Source organism: Cucurbita moschata, unplaced genomic scaffold (assembly GCF_002738365.1).
Source record: "Cucurbita moschata cultivar Rifu unplaced genomic scaffold, Cmos_1.0 Cmo_Scf00014, whole genome shotgun sequence".
Taxonomy (NCBI): domain Eukaryota; kingdom Viridiplantae; phylum Streptophyta; class Magnoliopsida; order Cucurbitales; family Cucurbitaceae; genus Cucurbita; species Cucurbita moschata.
The window spans coordinates 2,470,363-2,489,672 of NW_019268530.1; the positions used below are offsets into that span (position 1 = coordinate 2,470,363).

Here is a 19,310-nt window from a genome sequence, read left to right on the forward strand (position 1 = left end):
AAAAAAAAAAAAAAAAAAAAAAAAAAAAAAAAAAAAAAAAAAAAAAAAAGCTTAGATGGATCTTCGCCTTTCATGTGGGTCCACCTCCTACTCCAAGAAAGTCGAAGAACAACGCCGGTTCAACACGCCGGTCCATAAACGGCGGCGGTTGATTTGTAGCTGAATCTTCATCCGAGGTTGTCGTTCTCCTGCGCCGCCTTCCAGCACCAAAATGGTGTCTGCATTTTCTAGCCATGATGACATGCCAATGATTCTTGACACCATTATCAGTGCGCCCAGGAAACAGCCTGGCAATCATGGCCCATTTGTTGCCGTGAACTCTATGCGCCTGCATTAGCCTCTCCTCTTCCTCTTGTGTGAAGGCTCGTCGGTTGATCCTCGGGTCCAGCTGGTTGAACCATCGCAGCCTGCAGCTCTTACCTATCTTGTCCAAAACAACAACCCCCATGTCAGTGAATTACCTTAAAAACTTGTGATTTTAAACCACCACACTACCAGATCTGCCGTCCAGTTTCTCGGCGATGAGGTTCCAGTTTTGGGGGCCGTATAGGGCGACTAGCTCCCTTAGCTTGGCGTCCTCTGCTGGCCTCCAGTGCCCTCTCGCACAAGCCTTCGCGTTGGTGCCTGAATTCATGTCGCTTTTGGTAGCCATGATATGATACTCAGTGGTGTACTCTAGAGTGCTTGTGGTTGTGGGTGGGGAAAGTAAAACATGACATTCACCAGTTTTTTCTAGTTTAGAGGGACATGGGTTGTTTGAGTGTGCTACTTAGTTTATAATGTTTGGTTTGGCTACCACACCACACTTAGACGACACTTAGACTTTGATACTACCTATTAGGAGCATGTAACAGCTCAAGCTCAAACTCACCGCTAGCAGATATAGTACCCTTTTTGGACTTTCCCTTTTAAAAAAACGCGTATGCTAGGGAGAATTTTCACCGTGTCACAAAGGATGTTTTGTTCCCTTCTTTTACTGACGTGGGATCTCGCAATCTCACAATCCACTCCCCTTAGGGGCCTAGCGTTGTCGGTGGCACTCATTCCTTTCTCCAATTGATATGGGATCTCATAGTCCACTCCCCTCAGGACCCAACGTCCTCTTTGGCACACCGTCTAGTGTCCACCCCCTCTTCAGGGCTCAGAGTCTTTGCTGACACGCCACTCGATGTCTGCCTCTGATATCATTTGTAACAATTCAAACACACCGCTAACAAATATTAACGAGAGATTCTCATACCCTTATAAAAAATACTCTGTTATTCTCTGGAATTGATGTAGTATATCACCTAACAAATAACCTCTACAATAGTATAATACCGGGTGGAAACTCCCATTTGTTATTATCAAAGCATTGGATTTTAGGATGATTGTTGTTTATAGTTCATTATAATAATGATATTGTATCTGGTTTCAGTGTCTGGGAAACCCAATAGCAGACGTTTCCATTCAATTTCTGTCCCAGTCATAACAAAGATGTACTAGAGAGAGAGACACACAAACAAACTAATAGCTGACCCCATACAACCAAACCAGTACAAGTAGATATGTATACGACCCGAATTTGTTAAAAAATGGATCATCTATCTCGCTACCCTTGAAATACAATCATCTAGCTGGTGACTCTAATCACAATTGAAGACACTGATCATTTAGCTTGTGATCCTTACCAGATCCAAGGACACTTATCATGTAGCCAGTAAACTTAATTAGACTTGAAGACAATGATCATGTGGCCTGTAAACTTAATTAGACTTGAAGACACTGATCATGTAGCCTGTAAACCTAACTAGACTTGAAGACACTGATCATCTAGCATGTGACCTATTTAGACAACATGAAGACACTGATCATTTATAGCTTGTAGAGAAAGAAGTGGAACGAGAACGTAGATGAACGAGGAGTAATTAAGTGTGTTTGATTGGAAATGAACATGGGTAGGTTGAGGGATGCAAGTAAAAGTAATGTAGGTGTGTGATGCCTACATCATGCATGTCTTTTGTCTTTGTCTTTTGTCTTTGTCTGAACTCCTGGCACACTGCTTTCTTTTCTCCTGCCATTCCCACGTGTGCTGACTCCTGACCTGCCCACTACCATGCCTCCTCCTCCTCCTCCTTTCCTTTCACTTTCACTTACTTATTTGGTAGCTTGCCTTTGCTTTACACCATACTTCTGGATTCAGTGACCCCCAAAATTACCCTAAAAAACCACTTCTAAGTACACCCTTTTAGGGTATCACTCCACATCTTTCCACTACTCTTGCACCTTACCTAAACCCTCCACTTGAATCATGGGACAACCTACCGTTGAAGGGCGCCTGTAGGGTATTAAACGTGTGGGACGTTACAGGGAGGAGATATTATCCTCTTTGGGTTTCCCTTTTGGGTTTTCCTTCAAATGTTTAATTCTCCTCCCCAATGGACCAGAAAAAGATGACCATGTGTGTGATGTCCCACATTAGTTGGGGAGGAGAACAAAACCACTGACCTTCCCCTAGGAGACGCATTTTAAAGCCTTGAGGGGAGGCTCGAGAGGGAAAGCTCAAAGAAGACAATATCTGCTAGCGGTGGATCTGGGCCGTTACAATGTGCTAAAAAGATACGGTAGGGTATTAATGGTTTGATTCGAGTTTAACCCATGAGATTTCATAACTTGTGTCAAAAGTACTCGTTATGCCTCGAGCTGGATTGATGAACTAAGATGTATTATGGATGTACAATTTGAGGACCTAATGCATGTGTGTGTGAATGACATGCTAATATGTAGATTACGAGAGCAACATTTACTCAGCTCGGCTCAGCTCGGCTCCATTGACTGGGTTTGTCATTAGTTGGGTAAAGTTTCTTAAAGTGTCCATCTAATCATCACGAGATAATTGAACAGCTCAGATTATGGATTAATTGTCCACTCGATCACAGGAAAAGAAACAACAGAGTTATATCGTTCAAATTTTTGGTTATGTGTGTATGCATTTCTAATCCAACTCGGGGTTATTGATTATTTTAACCCTAACTTAGATTTGGGCCTTGGGCCTTGGGCCTTGGGCCTTATTGGGTTAGAGATACAAATAAGGTATGGGCTTACAAATGGGGGCTTCACCAATAAACCGGTCTATTGGTTTAGTTCGGTTTTCGGCTTTTTCTAAATAGAGAACCGAAAAAACTCGAGTCTGTCAAATTTGTACAAAACTAATTGATTTGGTTCGGTTTGTTTTGGTTTGGCTCGGTTCAATTTTTGGCAAAAAAAAAAAAAAAGAATTGATTTATTAGAATCACACTCAATACAACTGAAGCAACTAATAAAAGAGAGGGACAAAAAAGACTTTTCCCATCAAGATCCAATAAAAATACACGTTCAAACACAGGAGGGCGGGTGGTAAGATTAAGAAGACTCCACCTCGGCCCACTACTCCGACAAACAAAAAAAACAGAGTAAAAATAAAAACCCAATAACCGAAATGACGAAACAACCCTTTCACGGCGGTGAGCTCTTCACCGGAATTGACGGCCGGTGAAGGTCTGGCCAAAGGACCAACCGGCCGGAGCCACGTTTCTAGAAACAAGTGTTCGGCCGTCGCTAGTGGTGAGCCTAAAAGAGAGGGGTTGACCATCCAAAAAGTTGTTGCTCTGCCAATTCTGCCCCCAATTTCTCGACATTGACTGCCACCCACTTCTCGCCCCTTTAATCGACACTGCCCGGACATCTCCGGCGCCGCCCACATTGGTTATTAGCACCAAATTGAAGTAGGAATGGCCGTTGATTGTGAACCTTATTCCTCCCCTTCTTTTGCACGGAGCCCTCCGATAAGCGACGGGGATGATTCCGGCATGGTATTGGGCAATGTGGAGGAACACAGGTTGGGCGAGGTCAAAATGGTGCAGAGGAGGGTTGCACCAGCCGCCGGCGGTGTTGGGAAGGGCGTTATTGGGCGGACAGAAATTGGTGGCGGTGACCAAAACAGAGCCTGGAAGACACCATTGAGGGTCGTCCACGCACTTGATCTCATAGCAAGACCCGCAGCTCAGCCCATTGTTGAACAGGGCAGTGCTAACAGCGGCGGTGTTCCCACCGAACCCTTGACTGTACAGATTCCCATACCCACAAGCTCCGCCTGTTCCCAAGATTCATCAATTTCATTAAACCCCAAATGCCGAAATATTTTACATGTAAATTTTGTATAATTTTTCTTACCCATTGTCCCAGAAGCATCGCTGCCGCCGTAGAAGGTGGCGTGGGCGTTGGTCCATTCGCCGACTGCCGCGGTGGACGAAAGGAGTGAGAAAAAAACCACCGGAAAGAGCATATGAAACTCCATTTTAGACGGAAAATGGAAGGGGGAGAAAGGGAGGGAGATTTCAGCGCCGCTGGTGAGAGGGGCCGCCGTGCCGGAACTAAGCAGAGGATTTCGTGGAGGCCAAGAAGCCCAATATATAATGGCGGACCTCACGGGTCAAAACTTAGAGAATTAACTCTACTTTACAAATGTTTCGTATCCAATTTATTTATTTTTTATTTTTTACCTAATTAATAAAAATATTTTTAAACTCTCTTTTATTTCAAATATTTTTAATTTTTTTTTAAAAAATTCAAAATTATATTCGTTTAAAAAATATCTTTAATTTTGAAATTCTATATATATATATATATAAATAAAAATAAAAACTTCATAATAATAACCTTATTTATAAAATATAAACTTTTTTAAAAATTTCAAAAAAAAAACACCTTTAGACATTTTAATTTTATCGTTAGTATCATGTTTCAAAAACATGCATAAATTTTTTAAAATAACATTAAAAAGTATAGATATAATTTACGAGGTGTCAATAGATGTGACAGACTATTTTAAAATTTTCATATGTATTTTTAAATATAATTCTAAATATAAGGGTATTTTTGAACTTTTTCAAAACTACCGACCATTTCAGTAAAAAAAATTGATGATAAGGATATTTATTTTATATTTTAGAACGTTTAAGGATATTTTTATTAATTTAGCCTAAATAATAAATATTTATAACTTTATTATTTATTTTATAACAAATATATCTAATTTTATTATTGGTAGAATATTGGGGGGAAATTAAAAGTGTTTAAAAAATTGATAATGGTGTTTTTGAAACTTTATGAAAATTTAAAGATATTATTAAATATACATTTATTTTAGTATAAAGTTTATAAATATTTTTATTAATTTAAGTTTAAAATAATAAAAAAGAATAAATGGGGAAAGAAAAGAAAGAATGGGGAAAAGCGCCATTATTATTTTTATTACAACGCGGTGAACCGGTTCGAACCAGTTGAATGCGTGTCCTCTCTCTTTTTCTCCATAATAAACGCCCCACGTGCCACAATCTTTAACTAAATTAACTTCTCCATAAATCCAGCCATTATTTTTGCCACTATGCTTCATTAATTTCAGCTTCTTACATAGTATATTTAATACATGGTTATATTTATTTATTAAATTTAAATAAGATGTCCTTTTCTTGCTTGTTTGGGTCAGTTGACAAGGACATCAACTAATTGAGTGGGGGAGGATGTCACGGTCATGTACGTCCAGAGTGTGTTGTCAATAGCCGAATGACAGATATCCCGATCTTGCTTGTCCAGGACGTGTTGTATCCATGGTTGCATGCCCGTTCCAAACCCTTTTTACATGCTTTCATCCTAGATAGGTCTTTACCATTTCATATTGGGTCGGTATGAGGGTGTATGACGGTTCACCAAAATTGTGTCTACACCTGCAAAGGCTAAAATGCCCCAATGACCAATTGTCAACTTCTCCCTACCCGATAGTTATATGCAGTAAGTCATTGTTGTTGCCTTTTTGCTTACATTCCCATATAACACTATTTCTCCCGTTTTCTAAAACTTTCTTCTTGAACCGGGGTCAGAGGCTCGAGTGTACGTCGCTTAGCCGTAGGCGACGCAAGAACGAACAGACCTAAAATATAAATCTATTAGAATGTTGAATGAAAAGTCAATGAAACAGAATTAGGTTAAAGATGAACGGTCAAATTGAACCAGTATGCCAAGTCATGGGCATCTACGAGGCTAAGTTCACCCTTAAAGATGAACGAGTCTCCTTTGCCTCATGGTTCGGTCCTTCTGTATTGTCGTCGTGAATATAATCGTAGAGGACATTGATCAACTAAGTTAGACAAGTCCGAAAAAGGATTGAATTGAAACCCTAATTAAGATTAAGACGCATATGGGGTGGTTCTAAGTGAGATTATGAAATTGATTAGAGAGAGGGAGTGAGAGATTAGGTGGCTAATTAATTCAAGTTGCATGGAAATTAATAGAAAAATAATGTATATTGAGATTTGCATGCAAAACCCTAAAATTAAAAATTCTTAAAACTGATTGCGGAGGGAACAACACCGCGATTTTCGAATCTATGTTTCTATGATTTAGGGTTAATTAATGCCAATTACTAATAACCATAATTTAAATGCTAATGTATTTGACAGCTATATTATATCTATATATATATATATTAATGTATATTTTCACATTTATATTGGGTTATTTTGTAAATTTTGAATCACTCGAGCAAAATCGGAGTTTGAAATTAATTAAATATAAACTTGAGGAACTAAGTGAATAGAAGACGAATCCAACCAAAAAAGTAGCATCGAGATGCTAAAAATTGAAGAAAGATGCTTTGGTTGCGGGATGTAGGGTTGAGACGTGTTTGCTCAACCCTTGACAGTATTGAAAACGCTACAATAATTTTTTTGGATTTAACATTTTAGATTTTGTGACGGTGAACATTTGTGACACGTGAGTAAATGAGAGATCACTAAAAATTACTTAAAATAATTGAAAGTCACTATTTATACAAGTAATTCTATTAGGTGAATAAGGATAAATCATACTCAAATGACTCGTGCTAATATGCTAAAAGGTCAAACATGAGTGGTTAACCATTAAGTTAGGTTAACCGTAGTTATACGTGCTTTGCTTGAAGTGATTTTATTAAGTAAATAAAGATAAATTATATTCAAATGACTCGTGTTAGTATGCTAAGGTCGATCAATGTTCTGAACCCTAGACATGAGTGACTAACCATTAAGTTGGTTAACCATAGTTATACGTGTTTGGCTTGAAATGATTCTATTAGGTAAATAAAAGTAAATTATATTCAAATGACTCGTGTTAATATGTTGAGGTCAATCCGTGTTCTGAACCTTAGACACGAGTGGTTAACGTGTTGGTCGGCAGAAGGATGAAGGATAAAAGAAAGGGCAGCATGAATTGAAAGGACTGCCATTTGAAAGTGGTTCAGTCCTTTATTGCAGCACCCTGCACATGCAATTTGGCTCTATTCACCTTCTTTATTTTCTTTTTAAAAAATATTCTAATTATTATTAATAAAAAAATATATTAAATTATATATTTGATCCATATATCTTGAAAAAATATATTTTTTTTATTTTTTATAATTTAATAAAAAAATTTTAGGATAATCTTAGAGATTATTGAATTATTTATGAGATTTGCTTAAATTATAAAATTATAAAATTATAAATTATTTAAACTAAATAATTTCGTTTTGGTTCAAATTTTATTTTATTTTTATTTTTGTACTTTCCAATATTGAAATTTAGTAATTAAAATTTTATAATTAATTTAGTTTGAAATAATTATTTAATCAAAATTAGTCAAATAAGGATAATAATATCATATATAAAATGAAACAAAAATAGAAAATACCAAAGACGAAATAGTATTTTACTACTTTGCCCTTGGGTTAAGGCGTTTTATATGAGATATATTTGCATTCTCGTGACTCTTGAGGATATGTTCGTACTTTCAGCTATAATTTCAACTTTTAGTAAAGTATTGTTAATATAAATGTAATACAACTATTTATGGGTGTGGTTGTCATACGTCAATATCTAGCTAGAACGAGCTATAGCGATCTTTGTTTAGCATTAAGTGGAAGATGCTTGCTTCGAAAACTTTCTTCCTTTTTGTATCAAGCATGCGTTGTATTACGATTGTCGTTCCTATCAGATAGATTAAGGCACATAAAGGGTATGGACATGAGTATACGTAGAATAGATGCATGGGCTAGTGGGCATAGTACACGTGCGAGAATTGGCCTACGAGGTGCACCTTGCACACGATGCATATCATCTGGGTGATGTTTCACTTGTATCTCAACGCTTCTATACACTAAGTTGTTAAGCATCCGTTGAAGCGATTTGGCTCGTGATTTGGTGATTGGTTTTTAAGATATAGTTGGTGCTTTCACGTTCGTATCAAACATAACGACAAGGCTCTGGTTCGATAATGAAGATTCGATATATCGAAACATGTGGATGTGGAACATAAATGAAGAGGTAGGTGTATTATTGGGAGGACAGGTTTGAATTTGAAAAGAAACAGGGAAAGGGAAAGATCTGTAAGGATCTTTATTTGTGAGGAGGAGATTGATGGGTCAACCTTTCAAGATCTTAGTGGCTTAAGGGCTTCAGATTTGACATCACCTTTTTACCCTTCAATATGATATGATTAAACATGTGATGTTTAGATTCGTACAATATTGCACATGGGACACCACATTCCGCTTTCTAAACTCGAGCCGATAATCGCCCTAATGGGAATGCTCTTGATTTTCTACGTGACAGCAACGATAAAATTTGTTAGATCAGGTTTAGGGTTAGTGTAACAACTCAACCCATTGCTAATAGATATCGTCTGTTTTGATCCGTTATGTATCGTTGTCAGGCTCACAATCTTAAGACGCGTCTACTAGAGGTTTCCACATCCTTATAAAGCATGTTTTGTTCTTCTCTTTTCAACAGATGTGGGATCTCACAATTACAGTATTCATACGATCATCTTAGAATTTTTATTCACTTGTCTTTTAATTAGGTCAAAAGACGATCGAGTTAAGTTGGATTAGGGTTAGGGTCACATTGAATGAGGGCTTGCTCGAAACTTGGTTTCTTTCATGCCTTAAATCAACCTGTCTCGAAGTTATAAAAGCTATTTATAATTAAAATACTCGTGGATACTTTTATATACAAATTTGTTAGGTTTTTTTCATACTCAAAATGACATTTATATTAATTTTTTATTTAAAAATACTATGATCAGCAGCCAACCACAGCCAAAAAGAGTCACTAGAGTGGTTCGACAAGATAGTAATGGTTATTATGAATGGACAATGGTAACAATTGTAGAGGTAAACACTGTGACAAAAAATAACAAGAGACGATGGTTCAATGCCTCTTGATTAGGTCGGTTCAGATCGATTCCGACCCGTTTTTGCCCCCTTTTACCTCTCTTTCCCCAGCAATTTGAGACTTAAAATAAAAAAAAAATAATAAAAAGAAAAAACGATGGAAGCAAAAGACAAAAGATTGGGCTTGAACGTTGGGCTATTAAATATTTGGGTCTAGTGTCTGAGAGAAGTAGTGGGCTGGGCTGGGCTTGGAATTGTGGGCTGTAGAATGTTGGGCTTTGGCTAACTATTTATTAAGTTTAATAAATCATAAAATATTTAAGTTATCTAATTATTTTTTTTTTATATTTAATAAAAAATAAAATGTGAACGTGTAAAATATCTATTTATTTATTTTTAAACGTAAAATTTAATTAAATTTCAACATATATTTTAAAAATTATAAAAAAAATAATTATGAAATTAAATAAATTATAACTAATACATGTATGAGTATAGTAAACCAAAGAAATTATATTTTAAAATTTATAATAAACTCGAATTAATTTAATTCAAGTTAATTATATTTTAATTATTTTGCTTTTATTCTCAAATTTTTTGTAAATATAAATACTAAAAAAAGAATTAAAATGTATGAAGAAAGACCGTCTGGGAGCAAACTAGAACTCGACTGTTAGACGCAGAATTTCCCAATCGGGCGCCATTTTGCACCAACGAATTGCAAAATGCCGAGACCTCGTCTGGAGCCGATCGTCGCTGGTTATCTTCTCTTTGCATTCTTCACCATCACTTCAGCTCAGGATTCTCATCTCGGATCTGCTCGTGTTGTATTCCAGGTTCTTCAAACCTTTTCTGTTAATGAAAATCGAATCCATGTATAACTTCACTTGTACTGTCGAGTCTTAGCTAATAGATCAATGTTCATTTTCGATTAACCAGACGAATTATGGCGATATCGAATTTGGTTTCTTCCCCAATGTAGCGCCCAAAACCGTTGACCACATTTTCAAGCTTGTTCGTCTTGGAGGCTATAACACCAATCACATTTTTCGGGTATTAAAACTGCTGGTATTTTCTTTCTTTACGTTTTGTGATTATGTGGGGAAAATTTTGCGTGAGATATGTTCATATTGGTAGGTTGATAAAGGATTTGTGGCGCAAGTGGCAGATGTAATGGGGGGAAGATCAGCTCCCATGAACGAGGAGCAAAGGGCGGAAGCTAAGAAGACTGTTGTTGGTGAATTTAGTTCTGTCAAACACGTTAGAGGGATCCTTTCTATGGGGAGGTTAGTTCTTTGTACACTACACTACGCCCGAAGTTACTACTGCTTTCTTATGTCTTGTCTGTATTGTGTGTTGTTAGGATTAAATGTTCTAAAAATCTTTGTTGTTTTCAATCTTTGAATGCTTACTATCTTTGGAGGTTAGCTAGCTTGGTTCTTTGTATTTCCGATTAAAAGGCCTTCAAATTGAATTAGAAGATCATGATTTCGCAATCCCGTGGCGCCTACTTCTCTCTAGTTCCCCCCATCCCTTCTTTGGACAGCTTTGTGATGTGAAACTGACAAAAATGACTAAATTGTAAGTAGTAGATTTTGAGCCTAATGTTTATGAAAAGAAGATAATGATGTTCTTGTTGATGCCACTTTTAATCCCTTCCCTTTATAATTTATTAGGAAAACGAATTTTTACAATAGTGAAAGATTACAGAATTCAGAAGTTCTTTTAAGATTATATAAAGGTCCCCTACATATCTAAGAGTTGCAAGAAAGATTGAAAACTTATGCAAAAGAAACACCCAGAAGTTCAACAATCAGCAATAAACTCCTACAACATTTGGATGGTGAGGCTACTAAAATCCAGGATCAATAACCCCTCCCTTCTCCCCTCTCTCCTTCCTAACCCAAACTTTCACATTTTAGCCTTCAGTCACGTTCTTTTGCTCTGATTCTAGTATTCAAGATAAGTTTCTTCATCTGATTGATCAGTTTACATTTTTTATAATGGCTAGCATGGAAAGTAGTTGCAGTATCGTCGTTTACTTCGTGGGAATTATTTGCTGAAAGAGAAAAAAAGGAATCGTTCTTTTTTCATCAAGATTCAATTTAATGTTTTGCATTGGTTTGAACGATCTTTTGCTCAGCTTTGGAAAAGTCCTTTGAATGTTAAATTCTTCAATCAATTGAGAGGGGATAAAGGATTCTTTAGAGTTCATAAAAAAGTAAATTAAGTTCGGTTGGTATTCATAAATTTCGTTTTTTTTTTTTACCAATGGAGCTGATAAAAATACTGTTAGGGTTCCGGCAGGAATTAAAAAATGAGGTTGGATGGTTTTATGGGAGATATTGGATGAATTCCAACGTAAATCTAAAAATCCGGTGGATTTTTGCAAGCTGAATGTGTTATGCTTTGATTCCCAAATAACAAGCCATTGCAGAAAATTCCTAGATCCGGTGGATTTTTGCAAGCTGAATGTGTTATCCATGAGTATTATTCTCTTTTCATTTATTCAATGAAAAGCTTTGTTTCATGTAAAAAAAAAAAAACCCAAACTCAACAACAATTATAAGAACCTCTCATTAAACGGCAGCTTTTCAATTATGAAGCCACATAAAACAGATCTATTTTATCGAAAAACCTATTTGCCACCGAATCATCAAGGAATGGATTTTGGCCAAAACTCCATCATGAAGCTTTTAACTGAAAAGTCCAAAAGGAATCCTCTATAAAGTCTTGACAAATTCTAAAATCGTGTGGTGTTTGGTCTTTTGTTAGATTCTTTGCTTCTCTTTGAGTTGGGTGACAAAGTCATTTTGTAATTATTCTTTAGGTCTTATTTTACTTGATTGGAGACCTTTCTTGTAGTTTGCCTCCATTTATGAGCTCTTTGTTGTATGCCCTTGTATTCTTTCATTTTTTTCCTCAATGAAAACTTGGTTTTTTAATAAAAAGCATGACAGAAATAAAAAATAAAAAAAAGCGATAAATGAAATGCGAAGAATGGATTGTTCCTTTGTCTGGCTTGTTCCTTATTTCAGGCTCCCCCCTTTGCACTTTTTTTTTCCTTTGGCTCAAGTCACCATGTCCATGTTGGGTCTTGTCTATGTTTTTGTGTCCATGTTTGTGCTCTTTTGTTCTTTATTTTTTCCTGTCTGTCAATATTCAGCTGAAATAGTCATACCATATAGGATACATTTTTGTTTATAAAATTTTTCCAGTTGATTGTATCATTTAGCTTCACTTAAACACCAATTTGAAAAGGAAAAAAAGAGCACTTTCTCCTTGAACCGTTATTCTCTTATACTTCCTGGTACGTATGTGAAGTTGTAAAACAGGCTTTCGTTTAGATGTTAAACTTGCTACCCTTTGTGTTACACGATGCTATCTGACCTTATTTTGTTTTATTATATTCCTTCTCAATTTTATCAAAAGAAGTTTATATTTGTACATGAAAAGGTTGGTTCTCCGTTTTAAATATTACTTGCGAGCTCTGTAGATATGATGATCCAGACAGTGCTCAATCCTCTTTTTCAATGCTACTTGGAGATGCTCCTCACCTTGATGGCAAAGTATGCACTTGCAATTTTAAGTATCAGACTAATAATTCTGTTTAGTTCAGATATATGGAACAAAAAACTAATGAATATGTTCTGATACTCACAGTATGCAATCTTTGGAAAAGTTACCAAAGGCGACGATACATTGAAAAAACTTGAAGAACTTCCTACTCGTCGTGAGGGTATATTTGTAATGGTAAACTTACTATGCTTTCTTTTATTCCAGCAGTAGGATCATCGAGGCTGAATATGATATCATTTTCCTTTTAAGAACTTATTCAAGTTTGTGCTCTCTATCTTTACATGTTTTGATCAATTTCGACCAAACTCAACTATTTTTTTCTCTTCAGGAAAAGATTTTGCATTACAGTGATTGCCATTTTCATCTTTCTCATCACTGATCTCCATTTAAAACGATCACTAATCTTCTTTTTTTCTTTTCAGCCGACTGAGCGCATAACAATACTGTCATCATACTATTACGGTGAGATTGTTAATCTCTCATGCTACTCTTTTCCATTCGGATCAGCCTTTACCGGAACAACGACCTAATACTATGCAGGCTCATCAAAGAGCGCATTTTAAGCTTGTTTTACATCTACTGATATACTTTAAAACATATATTTTCAATTATTCTGATTATCCTAGCTCCTAAAATCCTTTTGGATCTTCCGCATCACTTGTTTGGTCCCTTTTGTGTTTAGATGTCAATTCTGAGCATTGTGAAGAGGAGAGATCAACTCTGAAGCGAAGGCTAGCTGCATCTTTTATCGAGATTGAAAAACAGGTAAGAACAGCCAAGTTTTAGACTGCAATGAATGCTGAGAGATGAACTGATCTTTTAATTTGTTGTCTGCAGAGAATGAAATGCTTCCCCTAAAACGAGCAGGACAACAAAAACTCCGATAGGAAAAACTGGAACACGAATGCAAATAGAAACGGTTTGTCCAAATCCTTATCTTTGTTGTACCGTCTTAGTTGACACATTTCTCACAAAGATGTAGAACATTAAACGAACAAACGCAGGTATAAACACTGAATAAAAATATTTAAAACTGCATATAGTTCAATGTCTTATATAGTTCAATAGCTAAGACATGGATTAATACCCATTTCGTGTTTAAGTGTCATTTTTATGCTTTTTAAGCTGTGGAATACGATAAATACAGGAAATTTGTATCTGTAAGCCAAATTTTGAAAACAAGTGTATTGGTTTTCATGTTTCCAGAATGAGCATTGGCTTATTATTATTTTTTTCTTAATGAGATTATTCATTTAAAGTAAATGATTTTATAATTTATTACTTATAATTATGTTTGGTAATTTTAATATGCAGCCTTTATTTCATCATATGCAAATACGTGCAAGTTTTGTCTTATACAGTCTGAACATTTAGTTATTTTGAAATATATGTTTGGTATATTTGTTTATCGTCATCGTCATTTCATTCATATTAATACTCCATTCCTCGTGTAAACAGGGATTTCCCACCATGTTTGGGCATGTCTCTGTGAGTTTCAACCCTATAGGTTAAATGGATATCTCGAGTTAATCTGTTTTTGTCAAGTACTTGGATGAAGCGACCAAAATGCTAGTAAACGAAAACTACTTCGGATGAAGTTTTTGAATTTGAAAATTCATGGATTTAATTGCTACTGAACCGTTCAGTAGCCAAACGTGTATTTTTTTTTCCTATTATGGATTATAAATAGACATATATGTTCGAGTTGGCCTAATGATATTCACATGATAGAGTAGCCAAACGTGTATTTTTTTTTTCCTATTATGGATTATAAATAGACATATATGTTCGAGTTGGCCTAATGATATTCACATGATAGAGTAGCCAAACATGTATTTTTTTTTCCTATTATGGATTATAAATAGACATATATTTCGAGTTGGCTTAATGATATTCACATGATAGACTGATCTATATATATATATAGCTTAAATGAACCCCTTTGTAGGCTATATTCTTTAATTGAGCTCGGGTGGTTGGCCTTTGGTGAGACTAACTCGAACCCCTCCCCTTCTCTCGAAACTTTCAAATAAAACATGTAATTTATTGATAAAACTATGTTATGTAGTTTATCATATTATAATGTAATTTATAATATATAGTTTTGTACACACGTTTTAATTTTACACAAAAATAAAATATCATTATAGCTTAAAATACTATATTTACCAAAGTTTTTATATTTTTAATGTAATCCTCCCATATTTCGTGGTGGGTATAATATTCTCAAAGTAAAAAAACTAATGACTTTAGTTTTGTCGTTTTAGTTCTATCGTAATTCTTTGAAAAATGTTGTACTGTCACCTACAACAACGAGCCATATGAAGCTCTTGTTTATGTTAACTCAAGATGCCAAAGCACTTGATGGGGATGAGGAGTCCTCGAGAAATGCCTCGACCATAACATATAACCTTCGTGAGAAATCAAGTTGGTCATGCCCAATCAATAATCTTGCATCCATCTAGCAATATTCATGGCATAAAATCGAGTACAGAACATTATTCGTTAACCATCTGAAAATATGCAATGCTTTGAGATGTCCACGTGGTGAGGTAGGGTTGTCGTTCTTATCCTTTTTCATTTATCAACGACACCTAGATCAAACTCGATTAATATCTATCCACAAATAAATTAAAAAAACCTAAGAATATACGAACAAAATATCATAAAGTATTATTCTCTCTTAAGAATATAGCGTTACCAATATAGAGAGTGAAGTTTGGACGTTTTGATCTCTAAAAAACTTATTTCTTAATGATTAAGTTATATTTAGGTTAAAATATATTAATAAAGTATAGTTAATATTTAAATATCATTTTGGTGTCCGCTCTTAGTTTCATTCTAATACTCTCAAATATCTAAATTTATTTGATGTAATTTCAATAAATATTAAAATTAATTTTTATTATTAGTTTGAAATAAATTTTTTATCCAAATTACTTAAATATTAAAAATAATTTTGATACAAAAAAAATTATAATATTAATGAGGGTATTTTTTATTTTTATTTTTTTAAAAGTCGAAGTATATTAATGAAATTTTTTTAAATTTAAAGATATTTTTTAAAAATTATTAAAATTAAAAAGAGTATTTTTGAAACATATATGTTAGAATCCGTATTATTAAACTCACATCTTTTTTAACAAAATAAATTATTATTATTATTATTTTTTTTGTTAGGAATAAATTATATATTTAGGAAAATATAAAAGAAAAAAAACTAAAATTTGGTGTAAAAGAAACAACCTTTTACTATATTTATAAAATTAAGGTTTTAGAGAGTTAAAAGGTCACTCGCGGCATGAAGCGCGTGAAGGAAAGAATTGGCAAAAGAAAAAGGAAATTAAAGAGTGAAACGCAAACCTCAGAAAATCCCATTCTTCTCGTCTTCCATCCCCGGCTTTGCCTCTCTGCTCTCGCGCCGTTTTTTTCTGCTCCGTTCTTCGGCCTCAAAATCCTCTCAATCCCAACTCCATTTCTCAAAAATTCCAAATCCAAATCCAATTCCACTTCCAAATTCTTCCATCACCATCGCCATCGCCATGATCCTCCTCCTCGCTTTCCTCCTCTTCTTTGCCTCTCCTCTCATGGCCGCTTCTGACCCATCCACCATCTACGACCATCTCCACCTTCACGGCCTCCCCATCGGCCTTCTTCCCAAGAACATCACCAGATTCTCCATCGACTCTTCCACTGGCCGATTCCAGGTCTTCCTCGACCAGCCCTGCAATGCTAAGTTCGAGAATGAGGTTCACTATGATTTTAATGTCTCCGGTCGCCTCAGCTATGGCCAGATCGCTGAATTGGCTGGAATTTCCTCGCAGGAGCTCTTTCTTTGGTTTCCTGTTAAAGGAATTCACGTCGATTTGTCCTCTTCTGGTTTGATTCATTTTGACGTCGGCGTTGTTGACAAGCAATTCTCCCTGTCTCTCTTTGAGTCCCCGCCTGATTGCACTGCCGCTGATCCTGTTGATCATTCCTTCGAGTTGAATGGAGCCTCTGTCGATTTGAATGTGGCTATTTCTATGGTACGTTTCAGCTACTGTTTTCGTTCGTTTATCATCTATATTTACTTGTTTCGAATTCGTGTTGATGGTGCAAAAGTTGTTACTATGATGCTTGCTTATGTCTTTGGTTGAATTTTTGCGTTGTTTTGGGAAATATTGTTGTTATTATGTATCAGCAAGCATTGGTATTATTATTCACATGTAGTTATCATTACGATAATTCTATGTTCTAATTTACCTTGTTATGTTGTAGAACTGGAATATTGTCGATTCCCTGTTTTCAAATCTTATAGAATGATCTGGTTAAAAGATACTACTTCTTTTTAATTCATTGCTTTGTTACCTTCTTGTCGACATGTAGCGATAGGTTAATGGTTTGGGATCGAAACATGATCAAAACGTAGGATATGCGTGTTAAGTTTGTCATCGAATTTTAAGTTACGGAGACATGACTATGGAGTGAATCATTGGGGCATTGAATTAATGCCTCTTCAAGGAAAAACAATGTTTAATGTGGTGTAGTTCGTCGTGCCATTTCATAATATATTCTTGCCGTGTTCTTTCGTTCAAGCGAGGTATGGGTGTGGATGGCTTTATGAATCTTGAATAGATGTTTATGTCCATTACTGCAAGCAGCTAAGATTGAGACTGATTAAGACCTTGTGTATTAATACATTCACATGTCTTGGGGAATCAACTGATATTAATAGGATCATCCAAGTTGTAACTCCTAACTTTATGATCTTTCTTTTAGTTACAATGCATTTTTCTTTTGATCTTATAGTCGCTAGGCTCTTGTTCTTGTATTTGTCATAATTTTGCATTACTATATTGGAATTCTTCATAATGTAGTCATATGTTCTTAATTAAGAGGTTGCTTCTTTGGATTGTCATATAATTTCAGAGTGAAGCACAGAACCTTCAGCTCGAGGACAGGGAACTGCGAGCAGCATCATAGATTACCAATACAAGAAACGTTACGGATTTCCCGAGGCTTTCGTTCAAGAGTCTGCCTTTGCTGGTCTGGTAAATTTGTTTCTGCTATTTGTGGATTGCTTTTGTTTTGTATAGTCTTTGTTTCCTAATAGTCCTGTCTGATGGGGATAAGGAGGCTATTATATATTCATATAAAGAGCTCACAGAAATCTTTAGCCTCCAATCCTTCAAGTCTATACTATTATTAGCTGAATTTAAGCGAGGGAGATTGTTGCTTGGGTCGGCTTATAAGAATCCTAGAAGTCATGTCTGGTATTAAGTTTAGCAGTCGTCTTGTCTGTTGTAAGTGCTTTTTATCTCTCTTTATGAAGTATATCACTGCTTCTGGCTGTGGTTGGCATTGGCTACTCACAAAAAGAAGTTTTGTTTTTGTTGTGCTGCCTCTATAGCCATAAAGTTTGGGCTTGTAAATTGTACATTGCAAAAGTGATATTTTAGTAGCTAAAAGAGGATTTACATGTATTCTATTATCATGAAGCTTAGGAATATTTAGCATCCTAATCGGAATATATTTTTTGTAGGAAAAAATGAAAGGGAGTTCTATTCAGGATAAGAGTCATTAGAATCCTTTAAATTAGGAAAACACTCTTCGATTAGATGATGCGTCATGTCCTCGTTTACTGGCATGTCTTCGATTAGATGATACGTCATGTCCTCGTTTACTGGCATGTCTTCGATTAGATGATGCGTCATGTCCTCGTTTACTGGCATGTCTTCGATTAGATGATGCGTCATGTCCTCGTTTACTGGCATGTCTTCGATTAGATGATGCGTCATGTCCTCGTTTACTGGCATGTCTTCGATTAGATGATGCGTCATGTCCTCGTTTACTGGCATGTCTTCGATTAGATGATGCGTCATGTCCTCGTTTACTGGCATGTCTTCGATTAGATGATGCGTCATGTCCTCGTTTACTGGCATGTCTTCGATTAGATGATGCGTCCTGTCCTCGTTTACTGGCATGTCTTCGATTAGATGATGCGTCCTGTCCTCGTTTACTGGCATGTCTTCGATTAGATGATGCGTCCTGTCCTCGTTTACTGGCATGTCTTCAAAACTCTTGTACCTTTCCTTCCTAGTCTTAAAGATTCTTCTAAAGTGGATATCATAGTTCCAAGCTTCCCCAAAAAAAGGTTGTTGAAGGGAAGTTTTTCGAGTTCCATTGAGATGATTGAGATGAGTTTTATGTGCTTTTTTAGGTTTGAAACGTTTTGAATTGAAACTTGTGTTTATTTGGTATTTGAATTTTATTAGTTGTGTAAAAAGTTTATGAACTCTCAATTTTGTGTCTAATAGATTTATGTACGTTAAAAATACGTTTTTGGTCCCTATTGTTCGGTGCTTTTTCAATTTAAAAGGTTTTAATTTAGTCAATGTTTGAATTATTAAAATTGGTGACATAATAGATAGTGAGTTACTATAAATTTGGAGGAAGAACTATTGCTTCGGAAATGGAGTAAAAAAAATAAATTTTTTTATATTTTTGAAACATTGTGGACCATATTCACTCCAATATTATACATTAA

At 35.6% G+C, this 19,310-nt stretch overlaps 4 protein-coding genes across 5 annotated transcripts; 2 read left to right on the forward strand and 2 right to left on the reverse strand.

Moving 5' to 3' along the window:
- Positions 1-62: 62 nt before the first annotated feature.
- LOC111452673 (transcription factor CSA-like) lies at positions 63-727 on the reverse strand. The gene is made up of 2 exons (XM_023093496.1): positions 496-727; positions 63-420 (listed from the first exon to the last, which is right to left on the reverse strand). Exons 1-2 carry the CDS (start codon positions 650-652, stop codon positions 71-73), a joined length of 507 nt encoding a protein of 168 aa, XP_022949264.1. The 5' UTR covers positions 653-727; the 3' UTR covers positions 63-70.
- A 2,522-nt stretch (positions 728-3,249) lies between these two features.
- LOC111452066 (expansin-A15-like) lies at positions 3,250-4,416 on the reverse strand. The gene is made up of 2 exons (XM_023092598.1): positions 4,192-4,416; positions 3,250-4,111 (listed from the first exon to the last, which is right to left on the reverse strand). Exons 1-2 carry the CDS (start codon positions 4,313-4,315, stop codon positions 3,492-3,494), a joined length of 744 nt encoding a protein of 247 aa, XP_022948366.1. The 5' UTR covers positions 4,316-4,416; the 3' UTR covers positions 3,250-3,491.
- A 5,426-nt stretch (positions 4,417-9,842) lies between these two features.
- LOC111452012 (peptidyl-prolyl cis-trans isomerase CYP23) lies at positions 9,843-14,489 on the forward strand. 2 transcript variants are annotated; one of them, XR_002712068.1, is made up of 9 exons: positions 9,843-10,038; positions 10,142-10,255; positions 10,340-10,488; positions 12,699-12,771; positions 12,866-12,955; positions 13,204-13,243; positions 13,464-13,546; positions 13,619-13,700; positions 14,241-14,489. XR_002712068.1 is itself a non-coding variant. In XM_023092529.1 (8 exons), the coding sequence occupies exons 1-8, from the start codon at positions 9,928-9,930 to the stop codon at positions 13,637-13,639; spliced, it is 681 nt and encodes a 226-aa protein (XP_022948297.1). In that variant the 5' UTR covers positions 9,843-9,927; the 3' UTR covers positions 13,640-13,989. The 2 variants fall into 2 exon arrangements, 1 of the variants encoding a protein (XP_022948297.1); XM_023092529.1 differs by lacking the exon at positions 14,241-14,489 and having other exon boundaries at positions 13,619-13,989.
- A 1,618-nt stretch (positions 14,490-16,107) lies between these two features.
- Positions 16,108-18,246, forward strand: LOC111452833. The gene is made up of 2 exons (XM_023093738.1): positions 16,108-16,809; positions 17,693-18,246. The coding sequence occupies exons 1-2, from the start codon at positions 16,324-16,326 to the stop codon at positions 17,744-17,746; spliced, it is 540 nt and encodes a 179-aa protein (XP_022949506.1). The 5' UTR covers positions 16,108-16,323; the 3' UTR covers positions 17,747-18,246.
- The last annotated feature ends 1,064 nt before the right edge of the window (positions 18,247-19,310 follow it).